General features: G+C 37.5%; 1 protein-coding gene across 2 annotated transcripts in view; it reads right to left on the bottom strand.

The window, feature by feature from the left end:
* LOC147356927 (usherin-like) overlaps nt 1-26,409 on the bottom strand; it is a 76,241-nt gene extending 49,832 nt beyond the window's left edge. The window contains exons 1-3 of one of the 2 annotated variants that reach the window (XM_086345329.1): nt 25,785-26,409; nt 24,265-24,467; nt 19,262-19,374 (exon numbers count right to left, since the gene is read on the bottom strand). In XM_086345329.1, coding sequence (XP_086201455.1) covers nt 19,262-19,374; nt 24,265-24,456 — 305 coding nt within the window. In that variant the 5' untranslated portion in view covers nt 24,457-24,467; nt 25,785-26,409. The other variant, XM_086345327.1, reaches the window with a different exon arrangement.
* Nucleotides 26,410-27,903: the final 1,494 nt, after the last annotated feature.

Below are 27,903 nucleotides of genomic sequence, written 5' to 3'. Positions count from 1 at the left end.
GATACATGCACCTCAATACTCATTGCAGCCCTATTTATAATAGCCAAGACATGGAAGCAACATACATGTTCATTGACATAGGAATGGATGAAGATGTGGTACATACACATATCAATATAATGCAATATTATTCAATAATAACAAGAATGAAATAATGCCACTTGCAGCGACATGATTGGACCTAGAGATGATTATACTAAGTGAAATAAGGCAGACAGAGAAAGATGATGATATTGGATGATATCACTTATATGTGGAATCTAAAAAACATAATACACACAAACTTATTTACAAAACAGAAACAGATCCACAGACTTTAAAAACAAATTGATGGTTACCAAGGGGAAAGGTGAGGGGGGAAGATAAATTAGGATATTGGGATTAACATACACACACTACTCTATATATAACACGTAACCTACAAGGACCTACTGTATAGCACAGGGGACTCTACTCAATATTCTGTAATAATCTATATGGGAAAGGAATCTGAAAAAGAGTGTATATATGTATATGTATAACTGAATCACTTTGCTGTACACCTGAAACTAACACAACATTGTAAATCAACCATACTCCAATATACAATAAAAATTAAATTAAAAAGAAGCTGTCTCAACTTGCCCAAATTGGCAAAGAAGTAAAGTTTATAATATGGGTGAAGAGGTGATCGGAAATTCTACATCTACAGCCCAGCATACTCCTCATTTAAAAACATAACATAAAGCATGACTTAAAAATGTTTAATTGTAAAATCACTTCAGTATTCAAGCTATCACTGAAAAAGTCAGAGAGGGAAAACAATCATACAAGAGATTTCCTGATAGCCAGTGTCATAGTATAAAAATATAGAAGCCTCAAAGTTTCACCTCAAATTTGGTGAGGCAAAAAAGAGAAAGTTCTTTTTCAACCAGCCATGACCATTCATGCTATCCTCAACCCCCAGTTATGTACTCTGAAATTTTCAGACAGGGGGATTTCTAAATGAGGATAGTGGTTTAAGTGTCATTTAGAGACACAGAGTCTGTGCTATTATCATGAAGTCTTCTCAGAAGCTGATGGGTGAAAATATCATTTATATTATTCAGGAGCTTGAAGCAAAATTTTAAACAGTTATTTGTGAGTACTACAAAGACATTATGCCTCTGACTTCTCATCAATAATACAGCCCCAAACTGATCTGGAACTATAAAAAGTGCCATGGTTCCCACTAAAGGCAATGAGAGCCATGATCTGTGTTATCTCTCTCTCCCCCTCTCTCTTTTTCTCTGCTTTCCCTGGAGCCTCATGCCTGGAAATCATGCATTTTGGAATACTGGCAGTCATGTAATAAAACTTTTTCTTGGTTTATGTTCTTTTCTTCGCTTATCCACTTATACAGAATAAATAAGCGAACTTCAGAGGCAACCCAGTACCCAGGGAAGCTGTCAGTTGCAGTGTCTGTCATATTTCAATCAAAGCCAGCACCAGACAGCTATCTTCATCCAGCGCAGTCTCTACATTCTTGAGGACCAGAATTAATGAATTAGCTATTGATTAAATTCCACTCTAGCAAATCCACCGAGGCAAATAAATGAACTACCCAGGGCACGTGTAGGCCATGGCCAGACATGTCCGGGCTATCGATCAGTCGTTAGCACTCTTCGGGTATGTAGAAGCAGCTGATGATAATATGACAAGTACGGAAAATGTGATGTAGAAACAGAGTTTGTTTCCGGAGGAGTAGCTTATAAAACTAGACGGGTTCATCTGATCTTTACACATTTGTGTGCAAGGGCATTTCTGGATTATATATAATTGGGAAAACCATACATAAGTGCTTGTGCGGAAGATGTTGTAGTCAAAAGCAAGGTAGAGGTTAAGGCCAAAGACAAAGATGATGTGCTCCATGCTTATAATCCAGCAGGCTGGTAAGCTATCTCTATATGTTATTAAAATATACCAAAGTTAATGCTGACTATGACATTTTACCAAAGATAATCTAAGAAATACATGTGTTATTAGAAACCAAAATATTTTGAGTGCTATAGAAGCAAACTTTGTCTACTGACATTTATCTGGAAGGATTTCACACTTGATTTTTCACGTTGCTAATATAAGAGAGTTTCTTAAACCAAAATAGAAACAACTAACATGTACACGTTGCCAGAAGTATAATGAAATTACACAAACAATAACATGCACACAGGAGGCTAACTGCTTTGGTGTTGATGTAATTTTGATTAATGGCTTGGCAGCCTATATATGCTCATTAGAGTTTTGCCTTTGGAAAATGTTGCTGTGCTATATGATAGATCATTTTAGGAAAGGAAAGAATGTACATGCCAATATTCAATTATAAATGATTTAAACCAGCTTTTTTTTTTGCTAGATCTTTTACCCTAAAAAAGGGGAAAAAAAAGGAAATAAAGTTGTCAAAGGTATTGGAATAAAGAAAAATATAGGGGAGGGGTAATTTCTGTGCTGGTCAATATGGAAAAGTCCTTTATAGCCTCTCTCCCTGGTGGCTCAGTGGTAAAGAATCCACCTGCCAATGCAGGAGATGTGGGTGTGATTCCTGGGTGGGAAAGATCCCTTACAGGAGTAAATGGCAACCCGCTCCAGTATTATTGCCTGGATAATCCCATGGACAGAGGATCCTGGTGGGCTACAATCCATGGGGTCACAAAGAGTTGGACATGACTGAGCATACATACACACACACACACACACACACACACACACACACGCCTGTTGATTATTGCTAAAAAGTCAGCTCAAATTACAAAAAGCAACCACCTAAGGACTTTGAAAAGTTAATAACACTGGCAAATCAGGAAAGAAGCCAATATTTGAAGAGCAAACATTATAGGATGAGTTTCCAATTGTTTTTCCTTTTATTGTCCCCATCTTCAGCTGAAGAGCAGCCCCAGTGTGGACCCATGTACTGGGCAAGTAAAACCTATGTTGTTGTTGTTCAGTCACTCAGCTGTGTTTGACTTTTGCAACCCCATGGACTGCAACACACCAGGCTTCCCTGTCATTCACTATCTCCCAGAGTTTGCCCAAACTCATGTCCACTGAGTCGATGATGCCATCCAACCATCTCATCCCTCTGTTGTCTCCTTCTCCTCTTGCCTTCAGTCTTTTGCAGCATCAGGGTCTTTTCAAATGAGGCAGCTCTTCACATCAGTTGGGCAAAGTATTGGAGCTGCAGCGTCAGTCCTTCCTTCCAGTGAATATTCAGGGTTGATTTCCTTTAGGATTGACGGGTTTGATCTCCTTGCAGTCCAAGGGACTCTCAAGAGTCTTCTCCAGCACCACAATTTGAAGCATCAATTCTTTGGTAATCAGCTTTCTTTATGGTCCAACTCTCACACCCACACATGACTACTGGAAAAACCATACCTTTGACTATATGGACCTTTGCTGGCAAAGTGACGTTTTTGCTTTTTAATATGCTGTCTAGGTTTGAGAGCAACCTAATCTTTCTGACCAGAATATAAAAAGGCCTAGCAAGCCAGAAGGTGTGATGAATATCCCTGTTTCATTTTGTTTCCTCTTTATTCCTGCTCTGAGGAATGATTCCAGATAAGGAGCTGAATGATGGCAGTCGTGGCCAAATGAGAATAAAATATGCTAAGAAAAATCTAGCTTTCTGGCCAGAGAAACCAGAAAAGTGCCCCTTGTGGCCCAAAGAATGTATGGCACAAAAATTCCTACCTTTTTTTTTTTTTTTCAATATTTTCTCTCTAATCTCTTTGCCCCTCAAACAATTCCATTGATGTAAACTGTGAGCTACCTTGGGAGGCTAAAATTCCAAGAGAAACCATCTCTTTCTAGCTAAAGATATGAAAAGGAAGTCCAAGGGATATGGAAAACACAGAGGAACTCTCAAAGAAGATAAAGCTAAGCAGTCTATTAATTCTGTGCATAAATCAACACAAGTCTTAATTCCAAGGTGCACACACATGGCTGCCTCATAAGCAAAGGGAAGCATGATCACATAGCAAAGACTTTGAGATCTGAACCGTTACATAATCCCCTAACCAAACACCAGATAAGCCACTGAGAGGTGCTTGAATGGGACAGACATAAAGCAGCATGGTGAAACTTCTGAAAAATGAACAAATATTAGCGCAACTGACCACATAAGCCAAGACAAAAATTTCAGTCTGAAGCTAACCAAGTTGGTCACCTGCCAAGAGAAACAAAACCTCCAACCTTCTACACATGATGACAACCTGATATTTAAATATCCAGGAAATACTCCAAAATCACTCAAAGTTACACTAATCCAAAGAAAGTTGGAGTGGCTATATTATTATCAGACAAAATATACTTGATGATAAAAAAGTTATTAGGAAAGAAAAGGAATATTACACAACAACAGAAGTGTCAATTTACTAAGACATAACAATCCTAAATGTGCATGAACCTAATAGTAAAGCATCAAAATACATGAGGTAAAAACTGAGAGTTCAAAACAACAACTATTATAAATAAACCCATAGTTATATTTGGAGATTTCAACATTCCTCTCACAATAATTAATAGAACAGCCAGGCAGGAAATCATTATGTGTACAGATGACCTGAACATCACTATCACTCAACTTGACCTAATTGACATTTATAAAATGTTCTGACAACAGCAAAATACACATTCTCCTCAAGTACACATAGCATGTTCTCCATGATAGATCTCATTATAGACAATAAAATAAAACCATGTTTCAGACCATAACAGAATGGCTTTAGAAACTCACATCCTAAATATGTCTGAAAAAACTAAAAATTATTTGGGAATTAAGCAAACCACTTCTAAATAATTCATGAGTCAAAGCAGAAGTATTAAGGAAATTAAAAACTATCTTGAAACATTAAATGAAATAAAATGCAACATTTCAAACTTCATGAGAATCACCTGAAGCGTAGCTTAAAGGAAAATTCTTAACTTTAAATAGTTCTAGTCAAAAAGAAGAACGGTCTCAAATCAATAATGCATGCTTTCCTCTTTAAGCAACTAAAAAAAGAAGGGTAAGATAAACCCAAAGCAAGAAGAAAGAAATCAATAAAGAGCAGAAATTAATGAAATAGAAAACATAAAGCAATAGAGAAAATCAATAAAACCAAAAGATGGTTCTCTGAAGATTCACAAAATGGATAAAACTCTAGACTGATTGAGAGACTTTTACCATTATCAGATATGAAACAGTGCAAATCAATGCAGATTCTACAAACATTGCAACTTTGTGTCCATAAATTGGACAAATTCAATGAAATTAACCAGTTCTTTGCAAACACAAGGTAACAAATTTCACACAAGAAGAAACAGATAACTTGAATCATCCTACATTGTTAAGGAAATTGAATTCTGAGTAAAATACCACTCAACAAGAAAAACTCTAGCAAAAGGTGAATCTCATTGGTAAATTCTACCAACATTTAAGAAATAAATACCATTTTCACAAAATCTCTTTCAGAAAACAGAAAAGGAAAACATATATTCCAGTTTATTTTGGGGGCCCAGAATTGCCATTTACCAAAAGCAGGCAAAGACATTACAAGAAATAAAAATAGTTAAATGCGATTTATAAGGATAACCATAAACCTCAACAAGAAAATAGCAAATTGAATCCAGGAATATATAAAAAGGAAAATACATCACAACCAAGTGGGCTTTATTTAGATAATATAGCCTTAATTATTTGAAAGTCAATGTAATTAAATACATTAACAAATTACTATGAAGAAAATGTATTTAACAAAATTCAATATCCAGTCAGTTTGGAAATCAGTTTGGCAGTTTCTTATAAAGTAAGTTAAATATAAACTTATTATATGATCCAGCAGTCCAGCTCATCATTCACCCAGGTGAAATGAGAATCAACGTTCCCATAAAAATCTGTACGTAAATGTTTACAGCAACTCTATTCATAGTCACCAAGAACTGGAAACTACCCAAATGATACACAAACTGTGGTATATTCATACAATAGAATACTATTTAGTATCAAAACCCAACAAACTATTGATATTTATGATATTATGGATGAATCTTAAATGCATTATGTAGAGTGAAAGAAGTCAGGCTTAAATGGCTACATATTGTATGACTCCAATTAAATGACAACATGAACCAGGCATGTTTCATGCTTACAGAAATGAAACAGTGCTCCCTCAGTATGGGGGTGGGTGGAGGAGGATTGACTATAAAGGGGCTAGTGTGAAGAAGTATTTTGACATAATGGAACAGTGCTATATGTTAATTGTAGCGGTGTTCACACAACTCGATATATTTGTCAAAACTTATAGAAATGTGAAGCAAAAAAGAATGTCTTCTACTGTATGTAAATTAAAAACAAGTTTAAAAAATTTAGAGAATAACTAAAAAATAAACAAATTTAGAAAACCCAGAACATTTTCGGAAGCTTAATTTATTGTTAAAACTATATAGTTCTCTTCACATTCTTGTTAGTTTTCAATAAAATCTATATTTTTTTCCCTTCACATGCCTTAAGTTGCCTCTCTTCTGACCCAATATATAATTGATATTGATGAAGTATGGAATAATAAGATGAAAGTTTTTTTTTTTTTAATTCAGAATTTAAGGCATTATTTCATTGTTTTCCTAGCAATGAATCTTGCTATTTATAGTCTGATAATATCATCCAAATTCCTAGTGCTGTATGTACATGATCTGTCTTTTTTTCCTGGAAGCTTTTTTATTTATTTATTTGTTTATTGAAGGATAATTGCTTTACAGAATTTTGCTGTTTTCTGTCAAACCTCAACATGAATCAGCCATAGGTATACATATATCCCCTCCCTTTTGAACATCCCTCCCATCTCCCTCCCCATCTCACCCCTCTAGGTTGATACAGAGCCCCTGCTTGAGTTTCCTAAGCCATTCAGCAAATTCCCATGGCTATCTATTTTACACATGGTAATATAAGTTTCCATCTTACTCTTTCCATACATCTTACCCTCTCCTCCCCTCTCCCCATGTCCATAAGTCTATTCTCTATGTCTGTTTCTCTATTGCTGCCCTGTATATAGATTCTTCAGCACCATTTTTCTAGATTCCATATAAATACATTAGAATATAATATTTATTGCTTATAATTATAATATAATTAGAATATAATATTATCTTTCTCTGACTTACATCACTCTGTATAATAGGCTCTAGGTTCATCCACCTCATTAGAATGGGTACAAATGCATTCCTTTTACAGCTGAGTAATATTCCATTTTCCATGGGCTCCAAAAATCACTGCAGATGGTGATTGCGGCCATGAAATTAAAAGACACTTACTCCTTGGAAGGAAAGTTATGACTAACCTAGATAGCATATTGAAAAGCAGAGACATTACTTTGCCAACAAAGGTCCATCTAGTCAAGGCTATGGTTTTTCCAGTGGTCATGTATGGATGTGAGAGTTGGACTGTGAAGAAAGCTGAGCGCCAAAGAATTGATGCTTTTGAACTGTGGTGTTGGAGAAGACTCTTGAGAGTCCCTTGGACTGCAAGGAGATCCAACCAGTCCATTCTAAAGGAGACAGGTCCTGGATGTTCTTTGGAAGGAATGATGCTATAGCTGAAACTCCAGTACTTTGGCCACCTCATGCAAAGAGTTGACTCATTGGAAAAGACTCTGATGCTAGGAGGGATTGTGGGCAGGAGGAGAAGGGGATGACAGAGGATGAGATGGCTGGATGGCATCACCAACTTGATGGACGTTGAGTTTGAGTGAACTTCGGGAGTTGGTGATGGACAGGGAGGCCTGGCGTGCTGTGATTCATGGGGTCGCAAAGAGTTGGACACAACTGAGCGACTGAACTGAACTGAATATTCCATTGTGTATATGTACCACAACTTCTTTAACCATTCATCTGTCGATGGACATTTAGGTTGCTACCATATTCTAGCTATTGTAAAGAGTGCGGTAGTGAACAATGGGATACATGTGTCTTTTTCAATTTTTGTTTCCTCAGAGTGTATACCTAGGAGTGGGATTGCTGCATCATATGGTGGTTTTATTCCCAGTTTTTTAAGGACTCTCCGTACCATCTTCCATAGTGGCTGTATCAATTTACATCCCACCAACAGCGCAAGAGCATTCCCCTTTCTCCACACCTTCTCCAGAAGGTTTGTAGACTTTTTGATTATGGCAATTCTGATTGTTGTGAGGAGATACTTAATTGTAATTTTGATTTGCATTTCTCTAATAATGGGCGATGTTGAGCATCTTTTCATGTGTTTGTTAGCCATCTGTATATCTTCCTTGGAGAAATGTCTGTTTAGGTCTTTTTCCCACTTTTTGATTGGGTTGTTTGTTTTTCTGGTATTGAGTTGTATGAGCTGCTTGTATATTTTGGAAATAAATCCTTTGTCAGTTGTTTCTTTGCTATTATTTTCACCCATTCTGAGGATTGTGTTTTCACCTTGCTTATAGTTTCCTTTGCTGTGCAAAAGCTTTTAACTTTAATCAGTTCCCACTTGTTTATGTTTGTTTTTATTTCCATTACTCTAGAAGGTGGGTCATAGAGGATCTTGCTTTGATTTATGTCATTGAGTGTTCTGCCTATGTTTTCCTCTAAGAGTTTCATAGTTTCTGGTCTTACATTTAGGTCTTTAATCCATTTTGAGTTTATCTTTGTGTATGGTGTTAGGAAGTGTTCTAATTTCATTCTTTTACATGTAGCTGTCCAGTTTTCCCAGCACCATTTATTGAAGAGGCTTCTTTGTCCCATTTCATATTCTTGCCTCCTTTGTCAAAAATAAGGTACCCATAGGTGCATGGGTTTATTTCTGGGCTTTCTATCTTGTTCCATTGGTCTATATTTCTGTTTTTGTGCCAGCACCATACTGTCTTGATGACTGTAGCTTTGTAGTATAATCTGAAATCAGAAAGGTTGATTCCTCCAGCTCCATTCTTCTTTCTCAAGACTGCTTTGGCTACTTTGGGTCTTTTGTGTTTCTATATGAATTGTGAAAGTTTTTGTTCTAGTCTGTGAAAAAAGCCATTGGTAATTTGATAGGGATCTCATTTAATCTGTAGATTGCATTTGATAGTATAGTCATTTTCACAATATTGATTGTTCCTATCCAGGAACATGGAATATCTCTCCATCTGTTTATGTCATCTTTGATTTCTTTCATAGTCTTTTATAATTTTCTGTGTACAGATCTTTTGTCTCCTTAGGTAAGTTTATTCCTAGACATATAATTCTTTTTGTTGCAATGGTGAATGGGATTGATTCCTTAATTTTGCTTTCTGAATTTTCATTGTTAGTATATAGAAATGCAAGTGATTTCTGTGTATTGATTTTGTATCCTGCAACTTTACTAAGTTCACTGATTAGCTCTAGTAATTTTCTGATACTATCTTTAGGGTTTTTTATGTACAGTATCATGCCATCTGCAAACAGTGAGAGCTTTACTTCTTCTTTTCTGCTCTGGATTCCTTTTATTTCTTTTTCTTCTCTGATTGCTGTAGCTAGGATTTCCAGAACTATGTTGAATAATAGTGGTAAAAGTGGATACCCTTGTCTTGTTCCTGATCTTAGGGAGAATGCATTCAGTTTTTCACCATTGAGAATGTTTGCTATAGGCTTATCATATATGGCCTTTAACTATGTTGAGGTAGGTTCCTTTATGCCCATTTTTTGAAGAGTTTTAACATAAATGGGTGCTGAATTTTGTCAAAGGCTTTCTCTGCATCTATTGAGATAATCATATGGTTTTCATCTTTCAATTTGTTAATATGGTGTATCACACTGATTGATTTGTGTATATTGATGAATCCTTGCATTCCTGGAATAAACCCAACTTGATCATGGTATATAAGCTTTTTGATGTGTTGCTGAATTCTGCTTGCTAAAATTTTGTTGAAGATTTTGCATCTATGTTCGTCAGTGATATTGGCCTGTAGTTTTCTTTTTTTGTGCTGTCTTTGGTTTTGGTATCAGGGTGATGGTGGCCTCATAGAATGAGTTTGGGAGTGTTCCTTCCTCTGCAATTTTTTGAAAGAGTTTTAGAAGGATAGGCATTAGCTCTTATTTAAATGTTTGACAGAATTCTCCTTTGAAGCCATCTGGTCCTGGGCTTTTGTATTTTGGGAGATGTTTGATCACAGCTTCATTTCAGTGCTTGTAATTGTGTTGTCCATAATTTCTATTCCTTCCTGGTTCAGTCTTGGAAGATTGAACTTTTCTAAGAATCTGTCCATTTCTTCCACGTTATCCAGTTTATTGCCATATAGTCACTCATAATAGTCATAATCCTTTGTATTTCTGCACTGTCTGTTGTAGCCTCTCCTTTTCACTTGTAATTTTGTTGTGATTCTTCTCTCTTTTTTTCTTGATGAGTCTGGCTAAAGGTTTGCCCATTTTGTTTATCTTCTTAATAAACCAGCTTTTAGTTTTATTAATCTTTACTATTGTTTCTTTCATTTCGTTTTCATTTATTTCTGCTTGGATCTTTATGATTTCTTTCCTTCTAATAACTTTGGGGCTTTTTGTTGTTGTTGTTCTTATTTCGATTGTTTTAAGTGTAAAGTTAGGTTGTCTATTTTATGTTTTTCTTGTTTCTTGAAGTAGGATTGTATAGCTATAAAATTCCCTCTTAGAACTGCTTTTGCTTCATCCCATACGTTTTGAGCTGTCGTTTTTCATTGGCATTTGTTTCTAGAAATTTTTTTATTTCCATTGTGAGCTCTTCAGTAACTTGTTGGTTATCTAGAAATGTGTTGTTTAATCTCCATGTGTTTGTGTTCCATACAGTTTTTTCTTGTAATTGATATCTAGTCTCATATTGTTGTGTTTGGAGAAGATGCTTGATATGATTTTAATTTTATTAAATTTACTGAGGTTTGATTTGTGATCCAAGATGTGGTTTATCCTGGAGAATGTTTCATGTACACTGGAAAAGAAGGTGTATTCTGCATTTGGATGTCACGTCTTGAAGATATCAATGAGATCCATCTCATCTAATGTATCATTTAAGACTTGTGTTTCCTTATTAATTTTCTGTTTTGATGATCTGTCCATTGGTGTGAGTGGGGTGTTAAAGTCTCCTACTATGATTGTTACTGTCAATTTCTCCTTTTATGTCTGTTAGTGTTTGTCTTATGTTTCTCCTTGGGTTTATCTTGTATGGGACTCTGTGTCTCTTGAACTTGATTGACTATTTCCTTTTCCGTGTTGGGGAAATTTTCAACTATAATCTCTTCAAAAATTTTCTCATACCCTTTCTTTTTCTCTTCTTCTGGGACCCCTATAATTCGAATGTTGGTGCATTTGGTATTGTCGCAGAGGTCTCTGAGACTATCCTCAATTCTTTTCATTCTTTTGACTTCATTCTGCTTTTCAGAAGTTATTTCTACCATTTAACTTCCAGCTCACTGATTCTTTCTTCTGCTTCAGATATTCTGCTGTTGACTTCTTCTAGAGTATTTTTAATTTTTCAGTAATTGTGTTGTTTGTCTCTGTATGTTTATTCTTTAATTCTTGTAGGTCTTTGTTAATTGATTCTTGCATTTTCTCCATTTGTTTTCAAGGTTTTTGATCATCTTTACTATCATTATTCTGAATTCTTTTTCAGGTAGTTTGCCTATTTCCTCTTCATTTATTTGGACTTCTGTGTTTCTAGTTTATTCCTTCATTTGTGTAATATTTCACTGCCTTTTCATTAATTTTTTTTAACTTATTGTATTTGAGTTCTCCTTTTCCAAGACTTCGTGGTTGAATTCTTTCTTCCTTTTGGTTTCTGCCCTCCTAAGGCTGGTCTAGTGGTTTGTGTAAGCTTCATATAGGCTGAGATTTGTGCTGAGTTTTTGTTGTTGTTGTTGCTTGCTTGTTTGTTTCTTCTTCCTCTGATGGGTAAGGCTGGGTGAGGAGGTAATCCTGTCTGCTGATGATTGGCTTTGTATTTTGTTTTGTTTGTTGTTGACATGAGGCTTCCTGCACAGACTGCTACTGGTTGTTGGGTGATGTCTTGTATTCAGGTGGTTTTCCTTGGTGTGAGTTCTCACTATCTGATAATTCCTAGGGTTAGTTTTCTGGTAGTCTAGGGTCTTGGAGTCAGTGCTCCCACTCCAAAGACTCAGAGCTTGATCTCTGGTCAGGAATGAAGATTCCACAAATGGTTCGTTATAGCATTAAGTGAGATTAAAACAAATACCCCAAAATGAGGAACCAAAAATGAGGAACCAAAGATGAACCCCAGCCAAATGGCGGTCACAAAATCAGGCAAATAATAATTAAAATATTGGAATAAACACATATACATATACACTCATGACCAAAGTCACAGTCTAACAAAAATAAAGTACCTTAGATTGACCCAGTGAACAAAGGAAATCAAAAATTAAATATACCAGTTAAGAACAAAACTAACTAAAGCACAAACTGGAAAACAAAACTAAATCAATGTGCTAAATGGGGAATAAAGCAATGAAAACAAAACTAACAAATATGTTGAGAGGAAAGGAAAGAAAAACAGATATGCAAAGTTAAATAGAGGTAGATGAGGAAGATTTATACACTTTAAAGATTAACTGCAAGGGAAAAGAACAGAAGGAAAAGCAAACAAAGGAATATATGTAGAAAAAATATAATAGGTTTAAAGAAATTAAAAATTATAAAAAGGAGAAAAGAAAAAAGGGGGGAAAAAAAGGAAAACTCTACAGAACTGCAAAAGCCCAACGTAGAGGCAGAGGTTTATAACAACAATCAAAAGTGTGACTGAATATACACATACACATATATACCTGTACGCAAAATCAAAACAGTTAGACAAAAATAAGGTACAATAGATTGACCCAGGAAATGAAGGAAACCAAAAATTATATCTAACAGTTAAGAACAAAACTAACTAAAGCACAAACTGGAAAACAAATCTAAAGCAAGGTGCCAATTGGGGAAATAAAGCAATGAAAATAAATTAACAACTATGTTGCGAGAAATGGAAAGAAAGAAAAGAAAGAATAGTATACAGAGTTAAATAGATATAGATAAAGAACATTTATATACATTAAAAAGTAACTGCAAGGGGGAAAGAACAGTAGGAAAAGCAAAGTAATAAATGTAGAAAAAATAATAGGTCTAAATAATCAAGAAAAGAGAAAAGAAAAAGAAAAAAGGAAAACTCCACAGAACTGCAAAAGAGCAATGTAAAGGAATAGGTTTATAACAACAATTAAAAAATGTGACTGAGAAAAAAAGAAAGCTCCAAAGCTTAGATTTCATAAAAATCTAATTCAATAAAATCAACAACTACAACACAGGGGGAGAAAAAAGAAAGAAAAGAATCCACAGAACAAGTCAAAACATAAGAATAATAAATGCTTTTCTGGAGTCACTGCTGTCAGAGTTCTCTCCCTCACTGGGAGTCACAGTCAACCTAACCTCCCTAGGATGCCCTCCAACACTGTAGTGATCTCTGGGCCTGCTGTGGGGGGGCAGCTCAGATTCTAACCTGATCCTTCTCCTGTGTGTTCTTTCTGTGGGAGCTCTCAATGTCCTTTTATATATTACACAGACACAGAGCCCTCCTTGTTGATCACGTGGATTTAATCTGCAGCTTGTATAGATGGTGGGAAGGTTTTGGGTCTTCTTTAGCCACACTGCCCCTGGATTTCAATTGTGGATTTATTTCCACCTCTGCATGTGGGTCATCCACTGGGATTTGCTCCTGAGGCTGCCCTGGAGGACTTGGGTTTGCCCCTGTGAGAGCCAGTTGTAGAGATGGTGCAGCTGCTTGAGTTGCAGAGGTTCTGGCAGCACCAGGTACTCAGGAAGGTTGGCGGATAGGGCACAGGAAATACAGTGCTCTAGAAGGGCATGGCAATCAGTATTGGCAAATATGCTACAGTATTCTTACTGAGAACCCCCTTGACAGAGAAGCCTGGCAGGCCACTGTCTATAGGGTCGCAAATCATGGGAAATAGATGGGGAAACAGTGGAAACAGTGTCAGACTTTATTTTGGGGGGCTCCAAAATCACTGCAGATGGTGATTGCAGCCATGAAATTAAAAGACGCTTACTCCTTGGAAGGAAAGTTATGACCAACCTAGACAGCATATTCAAAAGCAGAGACATTACTTTGCCAACAAAGGTTTATCTAGTCAAGGCTATGGTTTTTCCAGTAGTCTGGATGTGAGAGTTGGACTGTGAAGAAAGCTGAGCACTGATGAATTGATGCTTTTGAACTGTGGTGTTGGAGAAGACTTGAGAGTCCCTTGGACTGCAAGGAGATCCAACCAGTCCATTCTAAAGGAGATCAGTCCTGGGTGTTCTTCGGAAGGAATGATGCTAAAGTTAAAACTCCAGTACTTTGGCCACCTCATGCAAAGAGTTGACTCATTGGAAAAGACCCTGATGCTGGGAGGGATTGGGGGCAGGAGGAGAAGGGAATGACAGAGGATGAGATGGCTGGATGACATCACCGACTCGATGGATGTGAGTTTGAGTGAACTCCAGGAGTTGGTGATGGACAGGGAGGCCTGGTGTGCTGCAATTCATGGGGTCACAAAGAGTTGGACATGACTGAGTGACTGAACTGAACTGAAAGTGAGCCTGCACGCACAGACACAAGACATTTTTGGCCTGTGGCAGCTCTGCCCCAGTGAAAGTTGAGTGTGAAGGTAGCACAGCTGCTTGGCTTTTAGGGATCCTGGCAATGCTAAGTGTGCAGGGATATGGACTGCCTCCACCACAGGAGTTATGGCCCTATCAGTCTTTTCTTGAGCCTCTTGTAGCTGGCGTTCAGAAGGCCTCTTTGGCCAGTCTTTCTCCATAGCTCCTCCCATCAGGCACTTAGAAGACTCCCTTTCCTGGAGTCCTTCTCTGTTGTTCACCACTTCAGTCACATAGAGGGGCCCCCCTGGCTGGGGTCCTATTCTGTGGATCTGCATGTCAGGCACTTAAAAGGGCAACTTGAATAGGGTCCTACTCTGTAGTTCGGTGCATCAGGCGTTTGATGGGCCAGCCTCTCTATTGCTCAGCCGCCAATGCTGGCGTGTGGGGAAAGAGAGGCTATGGTGATGGCTCCACCCCATTGCATGACTCAGCAGTATCTTGACTTGTTTCCATGGCTGCTTGGCTTTCCTCCACAGGCATTTCCACCACAATCTCCTCCCTCACATCCTCTCGACCTGTGTCTCCGCAGTCAACAGCAGCCCTTGCCCTGGGGTTGCTCCACAATCCCTAAACTTCAGCTCCCAGCCGCTGCGCCTTCTAGTGGACCTGCATCCCTGTCCGGGGAATGTATGGCTGCACAAGGACTGTCTGATTCTCATTCCATTTAGGCTGCCATAGATCAGCTGTTTCACTCTCAGCCTTAAATGCTCCTCCTCTGACTCAGACAATTGCCCCAATGTGGGGATTGGACTCCTGTTTCAGTTCCCCCACCCACTGAGGGCAGGTCCAATCCTACTAACACTCCCGTTTTTCCCCCTAGTTCCTCCATCTTACCGAGTTTTGGGTGGTTCTATATTTTCTTTTCTGCTGGTCAGGTATTCCTGTCTACTCTCAGCTGGTGTTCTGCATGCACTTCTGTGTTTGAAGGTGTATTCCTGATGTATCGTGGGGAGAGATATACTCCACATCCACCTACTCCTCTGCCATCTTGTTCTCTCCCTGGAAGCTTTTTGAATGCAATTTTTTAACCTGGTATTTTGAAATTTCCAGATGATATCCCCTTATATGGTTATGATTCAGTCATTTTCCTGGCATCTATAACACCTTGGAATCTACTTACTGGTATCTTGATTTGGGAATCTTTTCTTGTCATCTTTATTTTCTTCACTTTTTTTCCTGTTCTCTCTTTCTGAACTCTTATTATCCAAATCGTTGATTTCTTGGATTTTAAGATTTTTCTTAATTTCTTTTTTAGTAACATATTTGATTTTTATTTCACTTTCAGAGACATTAAACTTTCTTCTAAAGTTTTAATTCAGTTAATTAAAAATTAAAACTTTTAATTTCCATGAGATATCCCTCCCCAAAGTCCTGCTTTACTTTGATTTTTTCCAAGTAGGATTTTTTTTTAGTGCTGTTTTATAGATAGAGGATGTCTTTTTATCCCTCTGAGGTTGTTATGTATTTTTTTCCTCATCCTGCATTTTCTCTATGTCTGTTGAATTATTTCTGTTTTGATTTTGTTTCTTTTAACCTTTGAGATAATAAAGGTGACAAGAAGATTTATATATGAGTGGGGCTTGTTGATTGATGAAATTCCCTACTGTGTGACCAGTTGGCAAGTCATCTTTTCTATTAGGGGATCCTGATCTGCTAGTTTATGGAAGTATTTTATCTGGAGTCACTCAGACTTTTTCAGAGAAGAATGCCCTTCTGTATGGAAACATTTATGACTGGATATTTGTTTGTAAAACCAGAGCTGGGGAAAGCAGCTGAGGTGCCATCATTCTAATTGTAGTCTACACTTTATCATGATTTTTACCTTTTCCCTTCATCCCAGATTTCCACTGTGCCTGAAAGTGAAAATGAAGTCGCTCAGTCTTGTCTGACTCTTTGTGACCCCATGGACTGTAGCCTACAACGCTCCTCTGTCCATGGGATTTTCCAGGCAAGAGTACTGGCGTGGGTTGCCATTTCCTTCTCCATTGCGCCTAGTAGCCCTAATTCCTAAATACCTCTGTTCAGTTTCTTGAGAATAAAAAAACTTCTGATCTCCTGTTGGTGGAATATGCCACAAGGAGAAATAGAAATCAACATTTTGATGAATAATATAGAGGTAGGGGACCTTGAATTCTGTAGTGGCTAATTTTGTGTTGACTGGGCCACAAAGTTGATGACATCTGGTTAAAAATGATTTCTAGGTGTGTCTGCAGGGTTGTTTTTGATGAGGTAAGCATTTGAATCTGTGGCTCAGTAAAGCAGATTGCTCTTCACAGTGTAGTTGGGCTCTACCCTCAACCCTCTAATCAGTTGAGGGGCTGAGTAGAAGAAAAAGTTGAAGGAAGGGACAATTCCTCCTCTCTGATTGACTACTTGATCTAATCAATCTTCTCTCACTCTCGGATTTGGACCAAGATTTATACCATTAGCTCCTTTAATTCTCAAAACTTTGGACATGGACTGGGACTAGATCCCAAGGTTTCCTGAGTTTTCACATTTGGTTTTGTTTCCCTGGAGAACCCTGAATAATTATAGGTCTCAGTCACTCTTTTTTTTTTTTTTTTTTTACGACTTTAAGCTAATCCCATGATTTCAGCTTTGAACTTTATTCCGTCTTGCCCTTATTCACAGTCCTGAAAGTCTGTTAGGTGCTCAGACACTGAGGTTCTCTGCAGAGCAAAATAGTTTGTTTTGTGTCATCATCTCCCTCTGCCAACTACCACTTTGGCAAGTGCCTCTCCCAAGGCAAGTGTTGCTTTCATAATTGTATTAAAAATCTATCTTCTCTTGTTCTCATCTGCTTTGTCATTTTTCTTGCTCTTTTAAAAAATAAATATGCCCTTTTAATTGTTTTTGGCACCAATTTAATATATTTGGGGAGAAGCAATCTTTAAACCCAACTAAAAATATTTTTTCTGTTATCATCCACAAGAATCTTCTTAAAGATATCTTAGAAACAGAGTCTCAAATGGATATTTGCCCAATTTCTGAAAACCCTTACATATTTTTAGCCACATATAAATATGTAATCTAAGACATATTCCCTATGCCATTCACCTAGGCTTGAGTCATGGGGATGCTAACAGACAAGACATTTGACAGCATCCACCTACTTACTTATAGTTCTTCCTGGAGTTCTTTAGAATGAACTCAAATGTCACATCTTTCATGATGTCTTCACTGATAATTATGGGCAGAGCTGAGGTTTTTTCTTTTTTTTAAATGCACTTCTTTCACATTATAAACTTTTATTATAGTGAATTTCACTCTGTTCTATAAATGTTTGTTTAGGGTAATGTCTTCCACAGTTGACTGGAACTGTGAAAATTTAGAGCCCTTTATTACACTACTTTGTATTACCTTTGTCTCTTATATTATTACACCCACAAGTATGTTTGCTGAAAAAAATAAATAAAGGTCTCTAGTGTCCCTTAAAGTTGACCATTTTCCCCTGGAAAGGTAGGCAATCATGTGGATAGATGACAAAAATCTGTTGAGGGAATTATCAATTAATTAACATATCCCACATGAGCTGTAGGAGGGCATGGCAACCCACTCCAGTATTCTTGCTTGGAGAATCCCATGGAGAAAGGAGCCTGGAGGGCTACAGTCCATAGGATCGCAGAGTAGGACACCAATGAAATGACTTATCATGCATGCACCCCACATTAGACAGATATCATCATGTGTTTGATAGAAGATATACTCAAGAAGAAAGGACTATCTTTGCCCTGAACATCTAAGAATTCAATCATTTGGGTTTTTCTAATTATTTCAATCACTAGTTCTCCAAATTGGTATAGGTTATTTTTGAAATGATTTTAAAAAGACCGATAATTTTCAATATGTCATAAAGGAATCCTTCAGAATTGAAATATTTTATAACGTTGATTGTTTCAGTCAGTGTGCATGTGTGTATATGGGATGTAATTGTCTGTGTGCGAGTGTGTGTGTAGACGAAAGGCAATTCATTTGGTTAGGGCAAAAATATGATGCGGGAATACTCAGATTTCTTTCTCTGCCCTTGACTTGACACAGAGAGGTGAAAATTTCATATTACTTTTGACTTGGAAATCTTGATGTTACATCGTTTTTCTCTTAAATTGCTAATTTTGAATTGAAAGAGGATCACTTTCAAACCATGGTCACTGCTCAGCAACAAAAGAGTACACAAAAATAAAGGGATTCCATGAAGAATCTGATACAATTGTAAAGGTTATCCAATAATTTATCTCCCCTAATTATTTTACAGCTATTTCTAGCTTTAGGAAAATCTGATATACCTAAGTCTAATTTTTTTTCAAAGAGATTAAGTTAGGAGGTAGTCATTCTAATTAAAATTGTATTATTTGTCTCACAAAAGAATTTACTGAAGGACAACTTTTCCATGCACTCCAACATTTTTCACAGATTACTAAGTAAAAGGAAGTGAAGCTGGACAATCAGAAAAATCAAAGCTTAAATGTTAGGGGATGTGTCCACTGAGGATCAATACCTAATAATATAAAAAATTTGATTTACACACATATTTATAGTAATCTACTAAATGAGATTGTCATGGCAGGAATGATAGCTTTGATTTTTATTTTAATTGCTTATGGTCAGTTCTTTAGATTACTTGATAAAGAATTGGTACCTTGAAGTGATGCCATGAATTGTGGGAGTCGGTATATCACTTGGAGTATCTTCCACAGTGGTGATTTGGGTTCTGTTGCTTTTTACACAGGCATATTTTGTGCAGACTTCAACCTGCAAATGTTAGTTTAGAAAACAATAATTGCAACTACTTTCAAAATACAGACCGCTGATGGACTGAAACCCACCCACTCTCATTTCACAGGTGTTTCCTGTAGTTCTCTATGGCATCTTGGGGTTTACTAAGTCTTAGTTTTTTATGTTGAGTCCAATGGAACAAACTCAAAATAGAGTCTGGAAATGAGCTTGGGATAATTGACATAGTGATTCAAATGGTAATGTTTAGCTTCTAGTTCCAACTATTCAGAAACAGACAGACATATCCATCTCTTTGGAGCACAACTAAGGAAGAAGGGAAGATACTTAGTTGACAGTTGGCAAGCATAATATGTTATCGCTGCATACTACTCTCTGGATCTATAACCAGGTAGGGTAATGAGGATATTTTCCGGAAGCCTCGACACTTGACAACAAATAGCCTCAATGCTAATCTCTAATGGAAGAAACATGAGGTCTAGGGAAGACTTCCAATATGGCTGAGCTATTTTATATCCGTTTGTTCCAGCTGCAATTGTATTTCTACCTTAATCACAGCAGAAACTCATCACTCACCCTTTAATTCTGCCACCTAATCTGAATAAAAACCAAGAAGGGTGGAATAACTAAAGATTAGAAATTGAGTTCATCAAGCATTAGTAACACAAAAAACATTTTCAACAAGAGCAGGGGAGAGACAGATGAACATGTAAGAGATTGCTTGTGGACCATCCATAAAGTGACACCCTTCTGCTCTCCATTAAAGGTTAAACCAAAGAGGAACTGCACTTTTATCAATGATGATTTACTTTCTGTATCTAATACATAAATGGAGGATATTACATGCTGATGAATCTTAAACACTAATACTGAACTTTAAAGCAAAGCAGTTCTCTGAATTTCCATGGGCATTTGAGGAAAGACAAGTGTGGTATTTGTTGTATATAGTAATGTTGTTTTGTTTCATGGGGCACCTAATTGGGAGTTGAGGCATATTTTTATAATGCTGTTGAGTGATTTATTTATGCCATATAGTATTCTGAGCTAACATTAAATCATGTCCAGTAAATTCCAAATAACTTACAAGTAGATGAATATACTTGCTGTAATAGTATTAGTGACAATAAAACCACACATATTGGGAAATATCTGACTATATGATGCATAGTGAGGTAACTCAAAATCAGCTCAAATGAACTTCTTATGTGCCAAATAGGATGGGTACTTGAACAAATAATTTAATGAATCCTCACAATTCTGTTTTCAGAAGTTTGCAAGTAGAGGGATCAGAGAAGGAATATGATCAAGCTGATAAGATATGAAATTATTTGATTCAGGCTTTACTGTACCCTAATTGTTTTATTATCTAAATAATAAGCACATCTTTAAGTTATAAACTACTTGCTGTTGCTGCTAAGTCACTTCAGTCGTGTCCAACTCTGTGGGACCCCATTGACGGCAGGCCATCAGGCTCCCCTATCCCTGGGATTCTCCAAGCAAGAACACTGGGTTGTCATTTCCTTCTCCAATGCATGAAAGTAAAAAGTGAAAGGGAAGTCACTCAGTCGTGTCTGACTCCTTGCGACCCCATGGACTGCAGCCTACCAGGCTCCTCCGTCCATGGGACTTTCCAGGCAAGAGTACTGGAGAGGGGTGCCATCGCCTTCTCCGATAAACTACTTAGGTCTATTCAAATGATTCTTTAGAAAGCTTTTACTCTGATTTTAGATAAATGGGTCAATATTTTTTCACTTTGTTACTAATGTAATATTCCAAGTCTCCATCTTTGGGGCATATTTCTGGTGTTACAGCTATGTTGTATAACATGGAGATGAAACACAAATATAAAGGTTTACATATTAATACTAAAGAGAAAAAATTTAAGAAAAATTTGAATGAGCAGTCCCTTTAGAAAGGTCTATGCAGATTGATTCATTAAAAAAACAGATGTTGTGGTGCATCTACATGTCTGCTTTAAAATCAATGGCTATTTTATAGAGGGGGTTAGTAAAGAGACGGAGAAGGCAATGGCACCCCACTCCAGTACTCTTGCCTGGAAAATCCATGGACAGAGGAGCCTGGTCGGCTGCAGTCCATGGGGTCGCTAAGAGTTGGGAACGACTGAGCGACTTCACTTTCACTTTTCAGTGTCATGCATTGGAGAAGGAAATGGCAACCCACTCCAGTGTTCTTCCCTGGAGAATCCCAGGGACAGGGGAGCCTGGTGGGCTGCCGTCTCTGGGGTCGCACAGAGTCGGACACGACTGAAGCGACTTAGCAGCAGCAGCAGCAGTAAAGAGAATCTTAGTTTTAAAGTATTAGGCCTATCAGTTCAGTGCACATTTTAAATGGAGACCGATTATCTTTGACATCATAAATAAAAATCTTTGAAATTTGATAAAAATCAAATTTCCAGTAATAACTATTTTAAGTACAGTATTTAAGGACTTGGAGGAGAGTCACAAAAATATACTTACAATTATTAAGAATAAGAATATCTTAGTCACCAATCACAAAAGTTAAGTACTAGATTCTAATTTGGTTTTTTGTCTCCTCATCTGTTTCCCTGTATCAGATCAAAATACACTCTCTTCAGGCCATTAGTGGGCTTCCCTGATAGCTCAGTTGGTAAAGAATCTGCCCGCAATGCAGGAGACCCCAGTTCAGTTCCTGGGTTGGGAAGATCCTCTGGAGAAGGGAAAGGCTACCCACTCCAGTATCCTAGCCTAGAGAGTTCCATGGACTACATAATCCATGGGGTCGCAAAGAGTCAGACACAACTGAGCAACTTTCACTTCTCTTCACTTCAGGCCATTAGCAACTCATACAAACAGATCTGAGTGAAGCCTGTCAGAGTGGAACGTGCCTGGAATGCTTACACATCCACTCCTGCTTCATGGTCAGAAGGCTGGCGCTGGATATGCATGCACAGAATCCAGTGATCTCAGCATAACCACCCACCCCCGACCCCAGCCCACCTATGTATACCCCCGCCCCGGATGTATTCTGAGTCCTGATAAAGCAAATGAATGGGGACTCAGCTGGCTTTCTCCACCAGGGCTCCAAAGAGGAAAATACAGCAAATCTTTCATAACCTTCTATGTTAATTTATCCATTAAGCTGCATTTCTAAGTATTTTGAATGTGATTTTTATTTTATAATGTGATCAATGATCTATACCTACACAGATTCCCCCTGCATCATCAAGAGAAACAGCAGTTCACTGACCCATGCTAAGATACACTCAGGTGGGTAGATGGAAATCATGGAGTGTACTAAAAAATAAGCAATGTACCTTTCTTCTTTTACTAAATATCTTTGTATGTCATTTTCTTAGGATGCCAAGCCTAGTAGTGGGAGAGGTTAATGCATTGGTTGTAACTAGATGATTACAAATGTTTCACTTTCAAATGTGGGGGGAACAGGGGGTAGGGAAATGTTCACTTAATGAACAGAGCCAGTGAAAAGTTTTCTATGGTCAAATAAAAATTTCATGCTTAATATCTTCTGAAAATTATTTACAAAGTTATAAATTTTGGGCTTCCCCAACAGCTCAGTTGGTAAAGAATCTGCCTGCAATGCAGGAGACCCCAGTTCAATCCCTGGGTTGGGAAGATCCCCTGGAGAAGGGATAGGCTACCCACTTCAGTACTCTGGCCTGGAGAATTCCATGGACTGTAAAGTCCATGGGGTCACAAAGAGTCGGACTAGCACGCATGCATGCATGCTAAGTCGCTTCAGGGGTGTCCCACTATTTTCGACCCTATGGACTGTATCCCATCAGACTCCTCTGTCCATGAGATTCTCTAGGCAAGAATACTGGAGTGGGTTGCCATGCCCTTCTCCAGGGAATCTTCCCAACCCAGGGACTGAACCTGTGTTTCTTATGTCTCCTGCATTGGCGGCCAAGTTTTCTACCATTAGTACCACCTGGGAAGCCCCAGAAGTGCACAGTTTATTCAAAAATTTACTAAATGGCAACCCTTCTCTATAAACTTTGAGCTTCTGAAACATTGTTTTCATCATTAATTTTTGCATTTAGCCTTGCTATCTTTTATATTCTCCTGCTCTAACACGATTCCCAATTTTTTGAGGATAAGTTTCTTGGTGTCCTTTATATTTTCTCTATTTTTAAGATCAGTAGATCTCAAAGAGACCTAGGAGTTCACTCTCAAATGGTCAATGGGCTCTCCAAAACTGCGTGTTAACTTTTGTCATATATACGTTCTAGAAGAGTGTACACTGACTTCATTAGATCCTCAAAGAGGACCAAATGCAAAAAATTTAAATATAATTGTTTTCATACAGGTGAGGGTCATTGAACATTTGTTGAAGGATGAACAGACATTTTTCGTTCACGCTTGAATGAAATTTTTAAATATTTTTATCTGCCACATATTCATTTATTTTTGTTGTTGCATCCAGAATTACAGAATTCTAGAGGTTAATAGAATGTTTTAAATCATAGAGTCCTTTGCTCTTACAAAAGAGACAATTGACACCAAGAGAGGTTATATAACTTCCCTAAAGCAATTAAATTTAGTAAATGGTGAAATTGGAGTAGAAGGAATGTCTCTCTAATCATAGGCTAACTCTGATTCTGATGTCAGTAAAAGAACCAGGACAAAGGCAAGCTGCTTGGCAAGACTGATTGCAAACACATGAGCTGCTTCATTTTGCCAGTGAAAACACCATCACCATCCTCACCATCACTTTCCGTATTACTATTATCTCCTCTCCAATGACTCCTGTGTTTGCCCACAACAATCAATTTCCCTCTTTTCTCTCTTCTTCCCCACCAAATAAATAATCTGTAACCAAGGTGGAAGGCATCCACTAAGAGACATAACCCAGTAAGTTTTATTTAACACACCCATAAGCTTAACCATTGGAAAACAGCATTCTAACCTGGATGTCATAGACAGTGAAGGGAGACAGCTCTCTCAGAATGATAGACCCAGGCACATTTATTCCAGTCTTGTAGAGCTGATTATTTACATAGACGGAATATTCAGTGACAACACCATTTGGGTTTGAAGGAGTTGTCCAGATGACACGTACAGCTGTACTGTTGATGATGACAACCTCTGGAGGAAGCATGCCCTGAGGCTCTAGAATTAAAGGAAGAAACTGAATAAACTCCAGCTGTCTCTGAAAAAGCACTTGTTAAACTAAATGCCGATTAGTATTTAGGTCGAGCAAAGGGTTTGCTGCTTATCTGCTTTCCTCTGATGAAGTTATCACAGTCTGTAGTCCTCTGTAAATTGGCTTATTATACTCTCAGTTAGAAACCATAAGAACTGGTGGTAAAATGCTTTATACCACCATCATAGTGCTAATCTTCAATACTATGTGACCAGTGGGATATGATGATAAATTATTCACCCATCTGCACCACTAACACATATCTATTATTTGTCTCTTTTCCCATCTCTTCACTCCATACCTCCCAGAAAAAAAGAAAAGAAAATTTGCTCCTCAAGCAGAAAATAAAACTCAAATACATCACGGCTGGTGGAACGTGAAAAATCATTTGATGTTACTAGCTTGTAACTCAAGCAATATGAAGCAATAATGCAATATTGTCATTATGTAAATGATTTTGAATGTTGATTACCATAGGTAATGATGAAATCTAACATTAGGAAAAAAAATCTTGCTTGGCGTTAAATTACACAATTATTCAAGCATGTCAGAAATAACTATGCGAAGACCTATTTTTATCATAAGAGCCCATCCTAACTGGTTGAAAAATTGTCCTTGTGATCCATTCTATTTTATAAACAAAAGGTGTCGACCTTTGGCACCACGAAGGGAAATGGGTTCCACACTTAAAGTGCTCTGCTAATGACCTGGAACGCTTGCTTGGGAGGTAATGATATTATAATGTTTATAATGAGACTTTATAAAGCCAAAAAGATTAGAAAGACCATTCCAAACACATTTCAGATTCACAAGTTGCTTCCCTCGCTTCCTCCCCCTTGCTAACTGGCTTAGAAATGAGTCACAGGCAATTTTTCTCAGTGGCTGAACTTCCACCTACCATTTCTGGTGACTCAGGGAGGGCCCTCCCTGTGCTTGGCTGTCGTTGTGAAAAGCATCCTGCTTCTGAAAGCAATTCTTAAAAAAATGTTTCTAAATGTCACCATGTACTGACGTGAATTCAGCGCCCAACTAAGCACACACTGAAAAGAACAGGAACAAACCGGGCTAATACCCAGTGATTGGAGCCTTGCAGCTGTCTCTGCGGGACCACTTATTGATCTGCCACTTGACGACAGCCAGCACTTAAGCATTTTAGCTCCAACCCCCTTCCCTCCAACACCGGAAATTTTATAATGGAAGGATGACTGATCTCAACCTCAGCGACAATCAATCAATTTCATTCGCGTCTCTGAAGCCGAGTTTCCCTTGAAATCTGGACTCACCCCCATCGCAAGTGGTTGCATGCAGCACTTCACTGTTGATGCTGGCGACTCCGTTGAAAACAGAGATGAAAATCCGATACTCTGTGTTTGGATTTAAGTGGCCAATGACGTGAGAGTGTACATCTGGGAGGATTTTTCGAGATTCATTGGAGGTAGCAGAACTCCAAAAAAGTGTATAATACTCAACATCACCTTGTAGGTCTTGAAAAGCTGTTAACAATAAACATAGAACACTGCAAGTGTAGCCGATATAAAAGGGCCCGGGGGGGGAAGACAGAGCATACACTCTATCATTAGCTATTCCTAGAATGAGAAAAGGGGAACGCTTACAGAACTTTCCTTGGAAAAGTGCTGTATTTTATTATTATTGTTTTGTTAACAAAGTTGTTTCTATCCATATCTCATAATTAATTGCCTAGAATCTTAAGTTCACAGGAAAATTTTTAAATTGCCTTTAAGTATTTTAATTATGCTACTTATGAGTATTCAACTAATCTTCAAAACTTTGATTAGTACTTGAAAAATGAAATTAAGAGTAAAGTAAAAAATATGCAGTACAGGGGGAAAAAAACAAAAACCCTCTCTGTTCATAAGTAATGGTTCTAGAGAAGAAGTCTATGCTAATATACACGAGGGCATGTCCTGACACAGATGCTAACTTGAGGATTTTTAAAATTGCTAACAAAATCTGCTGATAGATACCTGGAAGATTGCTTAGACAGCTACCCTATTATGTGCACTGTTGATGTACCAGAGTAATGTAGTATGCTCTCCTTAAGGATCCTAGGATGATATCTGAATTTTGATCAAAGTTCTCATCCTTTCCTCCTAGTTCCTGTATCTCTGTGATGTAGACAAGCTCTTTCAAAGTTCAGTCTATTGTTTTCTTTTTCCCTTTTCACACAATTTCTCCATTCTTGCACTAAGTTCTGCTTTTTGTGATCTTCCTACCATGAAGCTCTGAAAAGAAGATATAGAACACCCCATACCCATATTTTCTTAGCTAGGAATGTAATTACTAGCTCTGCTATTACTGCTCTGCTTACATTAACATTGCTTTTGAAGACATGAAGCAGGATCTATCACCTTGATTTGTATCAGGATTACAAAGGTGGAGTTTTGTATGTGAAAGCTCCTGAAATTGTATGTAAAAGCTTGTGTTAAAATTGTTCCACAAAATTAAGCAAGGATGGGGAGGAAAAGGTGGCATTTCTCTTTATGGTTATTAAAGTACAGTGTCTCAAGTATATGAGATCCTGGGGTATGGCCATGGAAAGGAATATGGTTTGGGGGATTGTATGACTTTAAGAATCATTGTTCATTAAGATCTTGGGGGCCTTGCAAAAAAACTGAATGTTGATTTGATTTTTTGTTTTATTTCCTGAATGTACTACCGCTTTGACCTAATATCCAGCAATAGTTAGAAAGGTCTGGTATATCAGTATAGTTGAAAGAATTTATAGTAAGCAATCTTTAGTAACTACTTTGGAAAACTCTGGGAATTGAGATGTTTCTTTTCTCTGCTGTCACAAATGTCAGCACCTTTAATAATGAGGTCATTATTATGCATTTTCAGGAATCAGCTATTCATGTCTCTCAGTGTTTTTCCAAATAATAACATTCCTCAAGTGTAGCAAAGCAACTGGGTTCTGTGAGAGTAAAAGTTCCTTCTATCATTAGAATTATTTTCTGCTGCCCTACAGCACTATTCCTCATTAATTTATGGTAGCAAAGATATAAAAGAAATTGTGCTAGATTTGAAGTTCATCTTGTATTTTAGTTTGCTACATGAGCAGGCTGTTTAGAAATTCAAGTCCTAAAAATATAATATTAAGGAAGTACTTTCAAATTCTACTTAAAAATATAAATGAGTCTTTAATCACAGTTATTAAATGTGCCTGAAATCTCTTCTGTCAAGTTCCAATGAATGAACTGTGTATATACATTGAAAATATTGGGACTAGCACAGTAAGTTCAAGATGAGTGAGGATCGTATATCAATATGTGGATGAAATGCCATTAAATGCTCATTCTTAGTCATGTGCCATATGTCAACTCCTTGAAATAGAACAAAATCTGTTGTCCCAAAGAAGAGAGGAAACGATGGGATTCAGTTCCA

This window comes from Bos grunniens, chromosome 16 (genome assembly GCF_055505025.1).
Source record: "Bos grunniens cultivar Pamir isolate PY7600 chromosome 16, Bosgru_T2T1.0, whole genome shotgun sequence".
Classification (NCBI taxonomy): domain Eukaryota; kingdom Metazoa; phylum Chordata; class Mammalia; order Artiodactyla; family Bovidae; genus Bos; species Bos grunniens.
The sequence above is the reverse complement of the archived record's forward strand: the minus strand, read 5'-3'. Positions and strand labels throughout refer to the sequence as shown.